The 17,385-nt window shown below is 37.4% G+C and overlaps 1 protein-coding gene across 2 annotated transcripts; it reads left to right on the top strand.

Annotated features, from left to right (window-relative positions):
• Positions 1-2: 2 nt before the first annotated feature.
• LOC113099742 (protein GPR108-like) lies at positions 3-15,524 on the top strand. Of its 2 annotated transcripts, none has more exons than XM_026264670.1 (18): positions 3-231; positions 1,315-1,428; positions 1,509-1,559; positions 1,666-1,748; positions 2,216-2,280; positions 2,347-2,468; positions 3,059-3,121; positions 3,217-3,312; positions 6,067-6,200; positions 6,279-6,354; positions 8,702-8,775; positions 8,870-8,987; positions 9,060-9,190; positions 9,270-9,313; positions 14,180-14,229; positions 14,312-14,395; positions 14,784-14,905; positions 14,987-15,524. In XM_026264670.1, exons 1-18 carry the CDS (start codon positions 139-141, stop codon positions 15,072-15,074), a joined length of 1,608 nt encoding a protein of 535 aa, XP_026120455.1. In that variant the 5' UTR covers positions 3-138; the 3' UTR covers positions 15,075-15,524. The 2 variants fall into 2 exon arrangements, with proteins under 2 accessions (XP_026120455.1, XP_026120456.1); XM_026264671.1 differs by having other exon boundaries at positions 3,217-3,318; positions 6,073-6,200.
• Positions 15,525-17,385: the final 1,861 nt, after the last annotated feature.

The raw sequence follows: 17,385 nt of genomic DNA, 5'->3' as shown, positions 1-17,385 counted from the left end.
GCTCACGCGTCCCGGAAGTGGAGGTGCAGCTGGAAGAGTTTGGAAACAAACTCTTGAGTGAGTGTCGACCCTCTGGCAGACAGATTGATTGTTGACGGCTCAGTGATCGGCACACAGCGTGTGAGGAGGAGGAGGAGGATGATGATGATGATGAAGTCTCTGGTGAGTGTGGTGATCTTCATCCTGATGGCGTCAGAGATCAGCGCGAGGATCCACCATCTCACACTCAAGGTCTGTCTCTCTTTATTTATACTCCATCAGCTCCTTTATACAGTTATTTAACATGATTTCAGATATGTCTCGTTTATTTCACTTTTTACTGACTTGTCTAATGAATTCAGCTTCTTTAATAAATTATCTCCTTTATTTAAGCATTTGGTTTACGTAACTCTTTTATCTTACTTAAATAAAGATTCATTGTTCATAAAGTTGAATTGTTTAAACTTGTGTTTTACATATGGTATGTGTGTCTCATGTGTCCCTTATGTAATTATTTATTTTAGATAAAATCATTAATTTATCTAATCTGTTTCACGTATTTAATTCTTGACCTCAAAAGCGTAATGATTTGTTGTTTACAAAAGTAGCCTATTTGTGTATTTATGGCTCACATTAATTTTGACTAAAATCAATTTAATGATTTATTCTGTAGCCTTCATTTGGTTTATTTGATGATTTATGGGTTTTATTTACACACATGTACCTGTCTTCAGTAGCTGAGGTATATAAGTAACAATACATTGTATGCGTCAAAATTATAGCTTTTTCTTTTATGCCAAAAATCATTAGGATATTAAGTAAAGACCATGTTCCATGAAGATATTTAGTGAATTTCCTACCGTAAATATATCTGAACTTCATTTTTGATTAGTAATATGCATTTTTTGCACCCTCAGATTGCAGATCATTAAATATTTGTATCTTCTCCTAACAAACCATACATCAATGGAACGATTATTTTATGGCCTAAATCTCAATAAATAAATAAATAAAAGACCCTTATGAGTGTTTTTGTGCTCCAGGGTCACATTTATCTGATGGTTTCTATCATTTCTTTCTCTTGTGTAGCGACTCTGTCATAAACTGAATTATTTAGGGATTCTCATATGTACATATGTTGACACATAATGAACTCTTCATGCTGAGCGCCTCACTTCTCTCTCTCTCTCTCTCTCTCTCTCTCTCTCTCTCTCTCCCTCTCTTTTCTCTCTCTCTCTTCTCTCTCCCTCTCTTTTCTCTCTCTCTCTCTTCTCTCTCTCTCTCTCTCCCTCTCTCTCTCTCTCCCTCTTCTCTCTCTCTCTCTCTCTCTCTCAGAATGAGACGCGGTCTGTGGTCCACTTGAACTCATTCGGTTATTTTCCGGATGGCTATCTGGACGTCCACCTGCTGTCTCTGAGACTGCCCCAGGAGAAGAGTGACCCCGGGACGGTGAGTGAGTGTGTGTGTGTGTGTGTGAGAACGAGAGTGTGTGTGTGTGATTCATCAGCTGCTGTGGTCTTGTGTTGCAGGTGGGCTTCAGTCTGTCCTGGTCTCGAGTGAGTGGTATCCTGTCCAACACCGTGAGTGTCTGTGTCTCTTCTCTCTGTCCTGAGTTCATCTCGTGTTCCTGACGTGTGTGTGTGTGTGTGTGTGTGTGTGTGTGTGTGTGTGTGTGTGTCTCTACAGGAGGATGGACAGGAGTGTAAGCTGAAGAACAGTAAGAATGACACTGAGCTCATCCTCTTCATCATGGACACCGAGCGTCTCAGGTGAGTCCTTGTCCAGCGGTGAGGAGAAACACACCGGCCCATCGTGACCCCGGGGTCGCTTGTCTGAGCTGGTTATTAACTTAAAAAAATGATTTTAACTACAGTTTTGTTTGGGTTTTAGCTTCTCCATCACTGAATGAATAAAGCCTGACACATCATTATGAACGTGACACATTTTATACTGTGAGGTTACACTTTATTGATAACTGTAATGATAACATGTACAGGAGTATTTGGATGCACTTTACTTTAAGGTGTCCTATTTACAGTGTATTTATTCTACATTTATTAATTTATTAATTAATTAACTACATGTTTTTGCCGTAGGGTTAGGATAAGGGCTACTTACATGTAATTATGCATCATGTTTGTTATTCTAGTAGTAGGTACATGTAACAAGACACTGTAAAATAAAGTGTTAGCTACTGTGAAGATGAACTGGTAACTGTGATGGTGGATGTGTGCAGAGTCCAAGTGAGGCACTTTGGTCATTATAACTTCACGCTGGAGTCCAGACTCGATGGAGAGAAAGGTAAAAGAACTGCGTGTGTGTGTGTGTGTGTGTTTGAAGGCGGTTGATGGTGTCTGTGTTTCTCAGCGAGGACCAAAAGAGAAAATAACGAGGCTGAGAAGCCAGAAGAGCCGAGTGTTGATCAGACAACGAAACAGAAAGAGAATTCAGAAGAGACGCCGGCTGTCAGCAGCACCGTTAGCCAGAAGGTACAGACCTGTGTGTTTGTTAAATCTGATTTTAAAGCTTGTGTAAAGGGTCATGAATCCCACTGTTTCCACACTGGTTTGCTGTCACCACAGTTTAGTGTTCAGAGCGTTTCATTTCACTCCCATAGTTAAAAACACTAATGAATGCACAGACGTTTGCACTTCTCATCACAAACATATATTTTGGTGCCGAACTCTTACAAAGCAGAAACAAACGCTCTCCTTTGATCATTTCTCTCAGGTAATGTGTGTGATCTCAGCATCTGAAGTGTCTGTCTAAGTGACATCAGCTCGTGCTGTTGTGAATATTTATGCAAAGCGTCTTCTGGTATGATAAGAACATGCAGTTTATCATCTTAGTAATTATGAGATACCAACACATCATCGGAGAGATATAGTCAACACAGTGTAGATCTTAAACACGGAAGACAAAAATATTTAATCCGTTTTCTCCAATAATTAAACTGAAAGGATGCAAACATTTGTCTTCAGTGACGTGCAGCACAAATCTGAGAGGAAGCAGTCTGGTGTTTCATGACTCTTGTGTGCAGCTGTTTTTGTCATTGCTTCTTGAACCGTGTTCCCGTCAGGTGGAGAGATTTGACGGGAAGTGGCTGGAGCTGCAGCGATACGATGATTCCTACAACTTCAGCGTGAGAGCCCACACACACACACACACACACACACACAGTGTTACACAGACCAGTGACTGATGTCAAACCTCTCCTGTCTTCTCTCTCCCGCTCAGTTCCGTCTCACGATGAGTGCGAGCTCGCAGGGCCTCTACAACCTGGACTTCCACAACTGCCACAACGGCAAGACGCTGAGTCCATACGCTCTCCACGTGAGTGTGCAGACACATCTGACCGGCTCAGAGCCGCGGGTCACATGATCAGCATCAAACTCTGTGGCCCTCTCTATACCCACCGCAAAGTGTTCTTCATTAGTGTCAGCCCGACGCAGTTATCATCGTCACATCCAGCGCCACGTTGTTTAAACAGCAAATGTACTTAGAGTGTGTTCTTTCACTGCCTGATTCAGTCCATTAAAATACATTTAGAATAATCACTAATTCAAGATATGAGAGCAGAAAATGTATACATCTATACAACTTCATATAGTTAATCAGTTTCACATGAAGAGTGCTGTTATTTACTCTCCAAAAAAAAACATAATTACAAATGTTATATTGATTTTTTTTTTTTACGACAGTTCAGGTTAATTAAGAGACTTATGCTTTAGACGCCATATTGCCTATTTTGACAAAAAAAAAAACAATTCAAACACCGTTGTGTCTCTCTGGGAAACATAACGCTGTTTTTTTTTTTTTCTGAATGAATCAACCGTTTAAATGATTCAGTTCATTATCATCTAATCATTATATTTCTTTAATTTTTATTTATTGATTGAGCACTTTTACACAACCCACCATTGACCAAAGTGCTGTAAAATAAGTAAACACATAATAAAACAGAATCAAAACATAAAATGACAGTGAAATAAACTCCACAATTTCAATATACAGAGTAATGTCTGTACCCCGTTAAATGCTAATGCAAGGAAATGTTCTTTAAGCTTGTGTTTAAAAACACTTAATGTGGGAGCTGATCTGAGAGAAAACGGTGATTCATTCCAGAGTTTCAGAGCGATCGCTACAAAAGCTTGATCTCTACTTCAGTGTTTAGTTCTGGACAGCTGACCTTAGAGAACGTTTTGCCTCATTTTTCTCAATCAGTTCCACCAAGTACAGTGGAGCCCTACTATGTAATGATTTATAGACCAAATCAATTTTTTTTTACAATTAATTCTATAGGGAATCGGTAATATGATCTTTCTTATCAGAACCTGTCAAAAACCTCGTTGCAGCATTTTAAACCAGTTGTAAGCGGTAATGCAATGATTTATGCCAACAATTAATGAGCTGGAGTAATCTAACCTTGTGAATACAAAGGCATGAATTACTTTTTCTAAATCATGCATGGACAAAAATGGTTTCACCTTGGCTATTAATCTCAAGTGATAAAAACATGATATAACCACAGAATAAATATGTTTATCAAACTTGAGATCACTATCAAAAAGAACTCCTATATTCCACACTACTGACTTACAAAAAGGGTCTAAACTGCCCAAATCAGATAAAAAATTAAACTTCAGTTTTGTCTTCATTCAGATTTAAAAAGTTTAAGGACAGCCATAGCTTAATCTTGTAAAGTCCAGCAAAGAAAAATTGATCCAAGGGGTAACATATACAAAGAAAACCGAATCGGGCCGAGAATCGACCCCTGTGGAACCCCACAAAGTAAAGAAACAGGTTCTGTTTGAAAGAAAGGACTTATACCATTTAAGCACTATACCATGGATTACCCTCTGGTTCGCCAATGTGTTATTTCGCCAACACTTCATGGCCTATGTGTACTACCTTGCTTAATTTACATTAGTTACACGCATTTATGCGTTACATTAAGTGTTTCCCACGTGGTACAGGTACTTTGTGTTGTAATATTGCATTGTCTGTCAGCCATTTCTCTCTCCCCAACCCATGATCAGTCAAATCTGACTCCTGCAGATTGTGTTGAATGCAGGGTTGTCAAGTCTGCGTTTTGTTCTTTCTTCCTATGGCTACTTTTAAACTGTTAATGGTTTGATATTCCCCCATGGTTTAAAGGTTTGAAATGTTGCTAAAGTTACATTTGAATGAAATGCTTGTATCGAAACATTTTTCATTCTGCCTGATAAAACTGTGCTAGATGTTAAGTTTTGTGAAGTAGGGCCACTGGTAGGAAGCTTTTTAGCTGTTGTTATGATCAGTATGCATAGCAGTAACTTTAAAATATCTTTTTTAGGTAATTTCCATATTAACCACCAACCCAACACACCCCCGCCCACATCCACTGTCCACTAATATGTGGTCATCCTACGTGACGTTCAAGCACTCACACAACTACTACAATGATACCTCCAGGTTTCATAGACACACTGTGAAATTAATGTTGAATTGCTTGTTAAGATGAGGCAAGAAAAACTTAAAAGCATATTCATACATCTTAAAACTTTTGGACTCATGAGCCTAAGCACTTTTCAATAAAATCCATGCAAAAGTTGGTGTCAGATCATTTAAGAATGCAGTATAGGACGTACCAGATATTCTTCAGTTTTATGCAAAACTGAAATACAATAAGTAGAATATCAGATCTCTGTCATATGGCCAAAAATAAAAATAAAAAGTTTTTTTTTTGCATAGTTGTGTTTGAGTCATGAAAACTGTAACAATATATCTCATAATATAACACATGTATGCAATATGTAACCTTGCTCTCACTCGAAATGTGTTCCCACATCAAGTCCTTGAATTTGCGGGTATTGGACCTGGAAAAGTCCTTGAAAGATCCTTAAATTTGAAGTGTGGGTACAATGTTTATTGGACGTTATACCCATAACACACCCATGGCTCATTAAGAGGGTACAACCCTTTTGAACCCGCCGCGCCGATTGTTTTTCTCATTGTTAAACTTTGGGCCCACCCTAAGTGCACCTGCGCCGTACAGTTCAGACCATGTTCTTAGATCTCTAAAAGAGTGCCTTGTGTGTGTGTAAGGTGGAGATCATAGAGAAGAATCCCAGTGGTTATCTGTCAGCGGCTGAGATTCCCCTGCCGCGCCTCTACATCTCAATGGCTGCCATCTTCTTCATTGCTGCCGGGGTGTGGACGTACACACTGCTCAAGTACAGGTACACACACACACACACACACAGGGCCTGTCGCTGTGAGGGAACCGCTGGTGTTCATGATGTGTGTGTGTTTGACAGGTACAGTGTGTTTAAGATCCACTGGCTGATGGCGGCGCTGGCGTACACTAAAGCTGTGTCTCTGCTGTTCCACAGTGTGAGTAAAACACCGACTACACACAGCTGAGATACTTTCATAGTTTCTAGTAATGTTAAAGTTGATTTTAATATTCAGTTTTCATTTTCATTTCAGTTCACGTTTTAGTAATTGTGTAAATCGTGCTTTGCTATTTTTATTAGCTCTTCTAAAAAATAGCTTCATGACTTGTTAAAGTTGACCGTGTTAGCTTTGAACTTGGAGAAAATATTTGAAAACTTCTGAAGAATTGCACTAAAATTGCACGGTCATACTTGTATGGAGCCAAAAGAGTCTCAATGAAGATAAATGCACACACTACATTCACATATGCACACACAGGATTCATACATGCAAACACATAATTCATAAATACACACACGATACACAAATGCGCACAAAATTCACAAATGCACACACAAAATTTAAAAAGCACAGAAGATTCACAAATGCATACAAAATTCACAAATGCACACAAAATTCAGAAATACACACAATTCAGAAATGCAAACAACATTTACAAATGCACTCAAGATTCACAAATGCACAGGACAAGATTCAGAAATGTATTTTTGATGCACACACACATATATCTTGATTTACAAACTGCTTGCAGTCTGTGAACTTCACTGCATTTGATGCCTTTTTTTAAACAGGGAATGATCTGCAACCAATCAGATATCTCCCTTCTTTTAGCCAATCACAAGAATGCACCCCACGTGGGGGATTGTTTACTTATAAGCCAATCACATGAACGTGTTCACACAGCGTGATATGCCTGTGGTGAGGCATATTATAGCCTACTTATTTATGAAATTGTATGAAAATACAGATGTTACAATTACAATTAATTGATTACAATTCAGGTTTTTTTAAAATTATTTTTTACAAAATATAAATTTAAAAATGTCTCAATACATATAGCCCAGTGACTGCAGAAAAAAAGTTAACTATGGATTCATAAATTTGCAATAGGCAATTATTTCATTTTATTGAAATAAAATTATTTTAATGAAAGTAAAAACATTTTTTACACCTTTTTGAATATTTAAATATATCTAAATATTCTTTTGGTTGCAATATAGAAGTCACTTTAATTATAATATTCAGTCCCTACGAGTCAATGGTCCGCTGTGAGAGGAAAGTGACTCTCCGGCTGCGTGAGGAAAGTGAATCGTTCGCTGAGGAAAGTGAGTTGATCGCTGCGTGAGGAAAGTGAATCCTTTGCTCAACTTCGCTGCGTGAGGAAAGTGAATTGTTCGCTGAGGAAAGTGAGTCGTTCGCTGCGTGACTCGTGAGGAAAGTGAATCGTTTGCGAGAGGAAATTGACTCTCCTGCTGCGCAAAGTGGGTCTCCTGCTGCGCAAAGTGTGTGTCGCCGGCTGCATGAGGTAAGTGAGTCGTTCGCTGCGTGAGGAAAGTGAATCGTTCGCTGAGGAAAGTGAGTCGTTCGCTGAGGAAAGTGATTGGCTTTTAAGTAAACAGTCCCCCACGTGGGGTGCATTCTTGTGATTGGGTAAAACAAGGGAGATATCTGATTGGTTGCAGATCATTCCCTGTTTAAAAAAAGGCATTTGTGTCGAGCCAAGTCATGGGAGTCTCAAAATTCACACACAAATGCAGTGAAGTTCACAGACCGCAAGCAGTTTGTAAATCAAGATATATGTGTGTGTGCATCAGAAATACATTTCTGAATCTTGTCCTGTGCATTTGTGAATCTTGAGTGCATTTGTAAATGTTGTTTTCATTTCTGAATTGTGTGTGTATTTCTGAATTTTGTGTGCATTTGTGAATTTTGTATGCATTTGTGAATCTTCTGTGCTTTTTAAATTTTGTGTGTGTATTTATGAATTATGTGTGTGCATGTATGAATCCTATGTGTGCATATGTGAATGTAGTGTGTGCATTTATCTTCATTGAGACTCTTTTGGCTCCATATACTTGCCATCATCATGGGTATTTTTGTGTTTATTTGGTTTTATTTTGTGTTTTAAAATCTTGTTATTCCAGCTCAGTTTTTGTCATGAAGATAGCCTTCGATGCTGACATGACAACAGAAATTGACTTACCAACATCTGAAAATTAATCATTTATATTAATTTTCTTTAGAGGATGTTTGTTCTGTGATGCTGTTGATACTCCAAGATATATATATATATATATATATATATATATATATATATATGTTGTATATACATTTACTTAGATGTGTATATATCTACTTCAATGTAAATATAAAAACACAATAACTCTGTGTTGATTTACATATAAATAAAAAGCAGTATTTAATTCGATATGTTCAGGGGTGATTTGAAACATGTTCCTGTGTTATTGTGATCCTCACAAGTGTTTGTGTGTCTTCTGCTCAGACCAACTATCACTTCATCAACTCTAAGGGGAATCCTATTGAAGGTTGGGCCGTCCTGTACTACATCACACACCTGTGCGTATCACACCTTCACTCTCCTTGTGTTCCTCACGCTTAGAGATGTGCTTGTACTGTGTATGTTTCAGTGTGCATGATCTCTGTGTGTCAGGCTGAAGGGGGCTCTTCTGTTCATCACGCTGGCTCTCATCGGCACCGGCTTTGCCTTCGTCAAATACATCCTGTCAGACAAAGAGAAGAAGATCTTCATGATCATCATTCCTCTGCAGGTGTGTGTTTGGACACGTTTCTCTCGTAGTCCTGGTGTGCTGTTATCCGTGACTGAAGCTTGTTTGTTGCAGGTTCTGGCTAACGTGTCCTATATCATCATCGAGGAGACGGAGGAGGGCACGAGTGAATACACATTCTGGAGGGAGATCCTGTTCCTGGTGGATCTCATCTGCTGTGGAGCCATCCTGTTCCCTGTCATCTGGTGCGTATCGGTGCGCCAGGCTCCCGATGTGATGATATTTACTGTCATCTGATGTGTTTTATGATTCTGTGTCTAACAGGTCCATCCGACACCTGCAGGAGGATTCGAACACGGACGGTAAAGGTGTGTTTGACAGGAACTGTGTGTGTCGTAAAGACCCAATCACACAAGGCACCAAAACTATGACCATAACTATAACACACAGTTATACTCTAAAAGTGCAGTAACACCATAACGACACTGGAACAATTCCACTGCTATGATTAGCACTATATAGTTAGCGCTGTAGGTATTGTTAAAGTTATCTTTATATAATAGTTTATCGTATAGTCATTGTAGTATTATCTTTTACAGTTATCGGTTATTGCTATGGTTATAGAAGTCATTCAGGGTTCCCACGCGTCCTGGAAAACCTGGAAATCCTGGAATGTTAATGACAGATTTTCCAGTCCTGGAAAACACATGGAAAATGAGAGAAAACATAGATTGTCCTGGAAAAAATGTTGTTGTCCTTGAAAATTATTATTTTTAAATTTTCTTGATCATTAAAGAATTGTCCGACAACTGGTTGAAAAAATTTACGTAACAGAAAGCGCTGCGTTCAGGGATGCTGAGTTTTGACACGTGAGCTCACGCTGTTTAAGCTCCCTGTAACGTATGACGCTGTCTCGTGTTGGCGGTTTGCAGGTGCTAGAAATTAAGTACACGAATATTTGCAGCAAATGTTCACTGGTATGCAGGTAATATTTAATTACATGTTAATATTATTGTAAAGTAATTATTTTGATACGCATGTTTTGAATTACAGCATGCGTGACGGCATTTGCCTGAGAAAAGGTTATCGATTTGTTAAGTCTATTTTATTTAGAATCGTTGGAACGTCTTGCATCCCAATGACAAATCAGACCCAAACTTCCCAAACCTGTTTTATGAACGATATAGGAAGTGAAAATGAAATGCTGACGCGATGCACAGCAATAATTGCATGTTCATAGTGCAGCACAGACTTGTGAACATGAGGCGGAGGCCGGTAGTATATAATATATATACGTAATAAAGGCACGTTTGCTATTGTACTGTTGTCTGTTTGCTCTGTTTCACCAACCCAGTAGTTCCAAACAGACGTTTCTCTTAGCAACATACAGTACAGTGACGTTTCTTTGCCAACTGAATCTGTGTTTTTGATTCATATCTTCGTTTTTGAATGAATTTGAGAAACGATTCATGACCCATTCATGAAGACCGTCATTTTCTTCATTCCTAAATAAGCGTTTTGAATGAATCATTTGATAGAGTGACTCCAATGATTCACTCATAAAGACTGTTATTTTCTGCCACTGCTGGTGGTAATAGTTTAATTTTTAAAGCATCTTACCTTTCCTCTTTCTATTCTAAATCGTATTTATTTTAAAACATTCAATATTTTGCGTTAATTATACAATAGTGATATATTGTTTGTTGATATTTTATTAAAACACTAGATTATTACTAGTGCTTTTTTTTATTAAATAAGGAACATTAACACAAGGAACATCCTGTAAAAATTTAGCTGTTCAAAAAAGAATGTGTCTCCTTCCTTTCCATGACTTGCAAGAAAATAATGGAGAGAAGTCCCCTAATGTACCCAGCTGTGCGGCACTTGAGCTCCCTTGACCCTGTGATCATGGTTGCAAACAGAGATAATTCAAGAGAAATGTTTCAAAAACTATTGCAAGCTTTGCTCAATGCTGGTTGGTACACTGCACCTCAGTGTGATGAGGTTCTTGCACAGTACAAAATGTTTTTAATACACGTCTACACACACCATAAAGCAGAATTCCAAAATTTAGCTTACACTTCCAGGCTTGACAAGTTTCGAAACCAAGCATTGAAACCATGCAGAAAGAGGCAGATGAAATAGCCATCAGGGCAGAGAAAAAGCATGACTTCCCCTTACTGTCAAAATCAAATGTGAAAAAGTTTCGCAGACAAAAGTGAGGAGTTAACAGCTCTAAAACAAAGCTTGGAAAAGTTGCAAGAGAGTTTGAGCAAACTCAAACAGTAAAACAAAATTCACAAGGTTAATGTGGAGCTTAATGCAGTAAATATTTTGGACAGACATTTATGTGTTGTTTAGTCTGTTTGGGACAGATGCTTTTTGCTAATTATTTTTTTTATAATGCCTTTTATTTTTTTGGAGACTGCAGTTGGGGGAAGAGGGAAGGGGAAGCTTAACTAGAAGGGCCTAGGGCCTAGGCAGTCGTTATAATGTGTTCATTAAAATAAAGTGTAGAGTTTACCTTCAGAAGCTTTGTGTGTGTGTGCGTGTGTGTGTGTGTGTGAGACCAAATGGTCCCCATAAGGATAGTATAACCTGAGGTCATCTACATTGTAGGGACCAGCCAGCAGTCCCCATGGGGGAACTGTATCAATAAACATACTTAATGTTTTTTTGAAAATGTAAAATGTCAAAAGTTTTCTGTGATAGTGTAGGGGGATAGAATATACAGTTTGTACAGTATAAAAATCATTATGTCTAAGGACTCTCTAGCAGGATAGTGAACCAAACGTGTGTGTATGTGTGTATTTGGTGCATTTCTGATTTTATAGTTGGGTTATAGCCATAAATTGTATGCTTTTTTTTTAAGAGAGGAGAGAGGAATATATTACTTTAGGCTGTGAATATGTGATCCTTATATTTTATTCCCATCATAATGAAATTTGAAATGTCCTGGAAAATGATCTCTGAAAAAGAGTGGGAACCCAGTCATTGTTTACAATCGTCACATTTATCATTACAATAGTTTCATTATAGTTATTAGTATAATTATTGTTAAAACTTTATTTTAAGGTGTCCTTGTTACACACGTTGCATGTACTTACTATCATAATAATTAATTATGCATAATTACATGCAAGTAGCCCTAATCCTAACCATATAGTAAGAACATGTAGTTAATTAATATTAATCAACATTTTAATGTATAATTACACTATAACAAGGACACCTGCAAATAAAATATAACTAATTACTCTTATAGTACTCTTGTCAGTTTAATTATCTTTATAGTTATCGGTGTGATTATTGTTTGTTATCATTGTAGTTATCACTTTAATTCCCTATAGTTGTTGATATAGTTATTGTTGATCATTGTTGTAGTTATCAGTGTAATTATCATCAGCTATCATTAGTTATCTGTATAATTATCCTAATAGTTATCGGTATAGTTATTGTCAGTTATCGCTACAGTTATCAGTGTAATTATTGTTATAGTTATATATATTAGTAGAATTATTGGTATAGTAATTGTTTATCTTTACAGTTATAACTTTAATTATCTTTATAGTTAGTTATTGGTGTAGTTCTTGTCAGTTATCACAGTTATCTGTATAATTATCTTAAAATTATCTTTAGTTATCGGTATACTTATTGTCAGTTATCATCAGTTATCTGTATAATTATCTTAATAGTTATCTTTAGTTATCGGTATAGTCAGGGACGTGGGAAATATATTGTGAGGGGGGGGGGCGGCGTTTCCATGGTGACGCATCATTGCTTGTCACATGACACATCGCAGCAGCAACAGCGCTGAATGAATGATGAATAGTTCATTATTCATTCAGAATATTCACAAATGTGTTAGTTATGGCATGAAATATATAATATTCCTATTGTCAAATACATGCAAGTGGAAGTATATTGTTGTTTAAACACCTTTATAATCGCGTTAGTTGAGCTGTATGCGCGATGGGTGCCACCGTAGTTGTGCCGCAGACGCAGTTCAGAGAATTGGATCTGTTGGATTTACAACCTCTATGTTTACAACACGTGAATTCATCCACTTCTCCTGAAATACTTAAAAGTAAGTGGCTGGTGAACTGGGAATAGAATAGAGTAAACATTGAAGTTAAATACACAATGTGTATCTGATATGAATAAAACGTGTCGAATTATAATGGAAAGGATTATTATTACCTCTTCCATAGACATCAGCGTGTTTTTTACAAATTCAACATTTGAATTTAGCAGTTGATCATGTGATGCACTTGATTACACCTGTGTGTTCGTACATGCGAAAGGCTTAAAAACAATACATTTTCTGACACAAAATTTTGAAATGTAGGCTTAAATCAAACACATTTTAATTCAGATTCTGTATATATATATATGTATAGGGTTGGGGAAAGGGGCGCCTTACGTCTATGGGTATAGTTATTGTCAGTTATCATCACAGTTATCTGTATAATTATCTTAAAAATATCTTTAGTTATCAGTATAGTTATTGTCAGTTATCATCACTGTTATCTGTATAATTATCATAATAGTTGTCTTTTGTTATCGGTATAGTTATTATCTGTTATCGTCACCGTTATCTGTATAATTATCTTAAAATTATATTTAGTTATCGGTATAGTTATTGTCAGTTATCATCACAGTTATCTGTATAATTATCTTAAAATTATCTTTAGTTATCGGTATAGTTATTGTCAGTTATCATCACAGTTATCTGTATAATTATCTTAAAATTATCTTTAGTTATCGGTATAGTTATTGTCAGTTATCATCAGTTATCTGTATAATTCTCTTAATTATCTTTAGTTTTCGGTATAGTTATTATCTGTTATCGTCACAGTTATCTGTATAATTATCTTAGTTTTTCTTTAGTTATCTGTATAATTATTATCTGTTATCGTCACAGTTATCTGTATAATTATATTAATAGTTATCTTTAGTTATCGGTATAGTTATTTTCAGTTATTGCTACAGTTATCAGTGTAATTATTCATTTAGTTAATATATATTAGAAGAATTATCAGTATAGTTATTATCTTTTACAGTTATTGCTGTTATTGTTTCAGTTATAAGTGTAACTATAATTAGATATTATCCTCACATTTATCAGTATAATTATTGTTACAGTTATCGCTATAGTTATCAATACCGATGTTGTTTTTGTTTGTGTGTGTATATTTGTTTTTCTAAATACACAAATTTACGTTCTTGTGCAGCTGCTATGAACCTGGAGAATTTGAAGCTCTTCAGACATTACTATGTGATGGTGAGACATTGGTCTTTATTCACATCTAGGATAAGATCATGTTTCTAAGGTGGACATCTGAAAGCGTTTTCTCTGTCCTCAGATCGTGTGTTATATCTACTTCACACGGATCATCGCGATACTGCTGCAGCTCACAGTGCCGTTCCAGTGGCAGTGGGGTCGGGAGGTAATCACACTAACATTATAACATAAATAACTAGCGCTGGTGGGTGGGGGTATTAAATAAAGATAACTGAATCAGAAAATTACTAGTGTTTTGCATTAATAAGAGCAGTTACTCATAATATAACATTTATTTCTTGGTAGGACACATTTAACCGTAAAGCAGAGCTCGAGTTGATGCATACAAAATGTATTTTTAACAACAGTAATGTGCAACATTTCTGTATGGAAAATGAATATAGGCTATTCTACTTGCATTAAATTACCATTATTCTTGCTATTTGATGTTTCTCATGTGCAGTTCTGGTCACAGTCTGGAGCCGTGTGTTTGTAGCACAGAAAATCGCTCCGACTAACCAGAACTTCCGTCTTTTCTCTCCTTGTGTTTGCAGTTTTTAGTGGAGGTTTCTACTCTGATCTTCTTCGTCTTGACGGGATTCAAGTTCCGTCCGGCATCGAATAACCCATATCTACAGCTGCCTCAGGATGAGGAGGACCTGAAGATAGATGAAGTGTAGGTCTCTCTCTCTCCATCTCTCCTTCACTCTTTCTATACGAGAGGTTCAGTGTGTCATATTATTTCTCTCACACGCAGTGTAACCGAATCCGGAGCACTGGAGGGCATCCACAAGGTGAAGAAAACGTCTAACGGCCAAGAGAGACCGAGAGAGGTTGCGTTGTGAGTGTCATATCAAAGAGGGCGGAGCCTGGACTCTCTACCTCCTCCCCTTCCTGAGGTTGCTGTCCTGGTACCCACAGACTCACTATGCAAGTGAAAAAACACGGAATGGAAAAAACGTATGAGAATAAAGCGCAGCAGACACGATTTCCATGAGATAACGAGCCGATTTTCCGGTACAGACTCTGGGATAACAGTGACACGGACCGAATCTCATGCTTTGGTTTACAGTAATGATGTGGTCACTCTGCTCTATTCCTTAATTTGTTCGCTCATTTATTCCTTCATTAAAAAGATGTACAATCATTATATTGCATGTGTGAGGATAATTTGATTTGTTTGATTTTAGCCTTCTTTTATTTCCTGATGTCTTTATTATTTAACTGAAGCAGTGTGATGCTGTTGTTTGTATATCATGGTTTTTTTCTGTTCATTTTTGATCGGACGACTGGAAGCGGTTCTTCTCTAAAACTAGCGTAAATACTGAGGTTGGTTATCGTGACTCTTTCACCAGGTGAACTAAAGATTTAGGGAACGTTCATGTCTCCGATGGATATATTTAAGATTTTATTAAAGGTTTTCTGGTGTTGTAAATTTCTTTAAAGCGTTTAATACTGTTAAGTTGATGATGAAAACAACATGCGACACACAAATAACATTAATTTTTCTTTTGATTCTTTGCTTCATTGTGTGATATTATACTCATGGCTCGATCTATTCTGTAATTGTCCTTCCTTTATTTAACAACTAGAAATATTGATCTACAGTTATAAATAAAGGACTAACCACTGCTACACCGTGTATAACTGAGAGACTGAAAACTAACGGTCCACACGGAAAGCGCTGTAAGCTTCGCAGCGGTTTAGATTAGAAAACCTCTCCAGAACTTCCCCTCAGTGCTTTTAAACTGGAGGATATTTCCACAAGCTGTCAGAGAATAAGCTTTTCCTGCTTGGTTAATTGCTCGTTTAATCGACTTGTTTCTTTTGTGAGGGAAGAGAGAAGAGTTGTATATTCACTGCTTCAGCACACACCTCCATCGCTTCATCTCCGCATCATCAGTTGTTTGTTTGTTTGTTTTTTGTGTTTTGTTTTAAAAATTATATTTAAAAAAACAGCGGTATTTTTCGGACATGGGAGGAGTTACGCAGCTGAATGCTGTCAATCACGTCCTGACTCCGCCCACCAGCTGAGCAGATCTGGGCCCGTATCCCTAAAGATTCTGAGAATCCTCTCCGAGTGCTCCTAACTTAACCTAAAAATTCCTTGCCAGGAGTTTTAGCTTAGAAATGATTCCAGAACATTTTCAGTGAACTCTGAGCAAGGAATGGATTGAAAATCCTATCTTAGTGAGGAGGTGTGGTTGACCCCGTTGCTAGGTATGAGTCATCATTCCAAAAGCCGTGATTGGTTAATCCTACAAGTTTGATGAAAATGAACTTTTGGTGATAATGAGCAAAGGATGTACCGTCAAATCAATAAACATAATTATACACTCTAATCTTATGCAGACTGTAATTGTAAATAATATTCATTCACATTTCAAGAAAATGTCTGGAAAATGAATAGTAAGCTGTAGGGGTTATAGCCTAACATTAGAATCTAAAATATGTGAAAACTTAAGCTCATTACACCCTGTTCAAATAATGATTTGTGTCTTATTTGCTCATATTAATATCCTAGCTGGCATATTTTGTACTTTCACTCCCATATGGACCCCATTGAAAACAAGATGGCCTATCTCAAGGGGCTGTCCTTTATGAAGTAGAAATTACAACGTTACAACTCAGTGTGGTCTTAACGAGGGTAACACGGCTCAGCTTTTATCAATGTCTGTGATTGCTGGCTGGTCTATTTATGAAGGCTTGTTAACAAATATCCTACAAACACAGAAAATGGAGAAAAAAAGGAATTGCAAGCCGAACTGGACTGAGGAGCAAGGTTTGTTGCTGGCCCAGTTGGTGAAGTAATTGCATCTCTAAGGAGATCCACCACAAACATGATTCCTGTACAATCCAATCTGTAGCATCTCAATAATTCCCTGTCATCCAGTGTTTGCAGGACATCTCTCCTGCCTCCTCTGTTGGCCATTTTGTGCAGCTGCTTAGGGGAACTCCTAAGCCACTAAAAGTCATCTTCCCTGCTCTTAGCAGATCTCGCCTTAAGAGCCCTTTTAAGCGCTAGGAATCTTGAGGAATAGCTTTTATATTAACTGGGATTTTCGTGTCACTTTTAGGGGCAATTCTAAGAAAAACTTCATGACTCTGAGAATTTTCTTAGAATTTGGCCGCTAGGAGCCACTTTTTGCACAAAAA

The sequence above is a fragment of the Carassius auratus genome, unplaced genomic scaffold (assembly GCF_003368295.1).
Source record: "Carassius auratus strain Wakin unplaced genomic scaffold, ASM336829v1 scaf_tig00217029, whole genome shotgun sequence".
NCBI classification, from domain to species: Eukaryota; Metazoa; Chordata; class Actinopteri; order Cypriniformes; family Cyprinidae; genus Carassius; species Carassius auratus.
The sequence above is the reverse complement of the archived record's forward strand: the minus strand, read 5'-3'. Positions and strand labels throughout refer to the sequence as shown.

What these genes read in the sequence shown, in the direction of transcription:
- LOC113099742 (XM_026264670.1), top strand. Translation starts at nt 139, where the DNA reads ATGATGATGATGATGAAGTCTCTGGTGAGTGTGGTGATCTTCATCCTG. An exon ending in ATGATTCCTACAACTTCAGC is followed by an intron (nt 3,122 to 3,216) that starts GTGAGAGCCCAC and finishes TCTCCCGCTCAG; the next exon opens with TTCCGTCTCACGATGAGTGC. An exon ending in TTCGAACACGGACGGTAAAG is followed by an intron (nt 9,314 to 14,179) that starts GTGTGTTTGACA and finishes GTTCTTGTGCAG; the next exon opens with CTGCTATGAACCTGGAGAAT.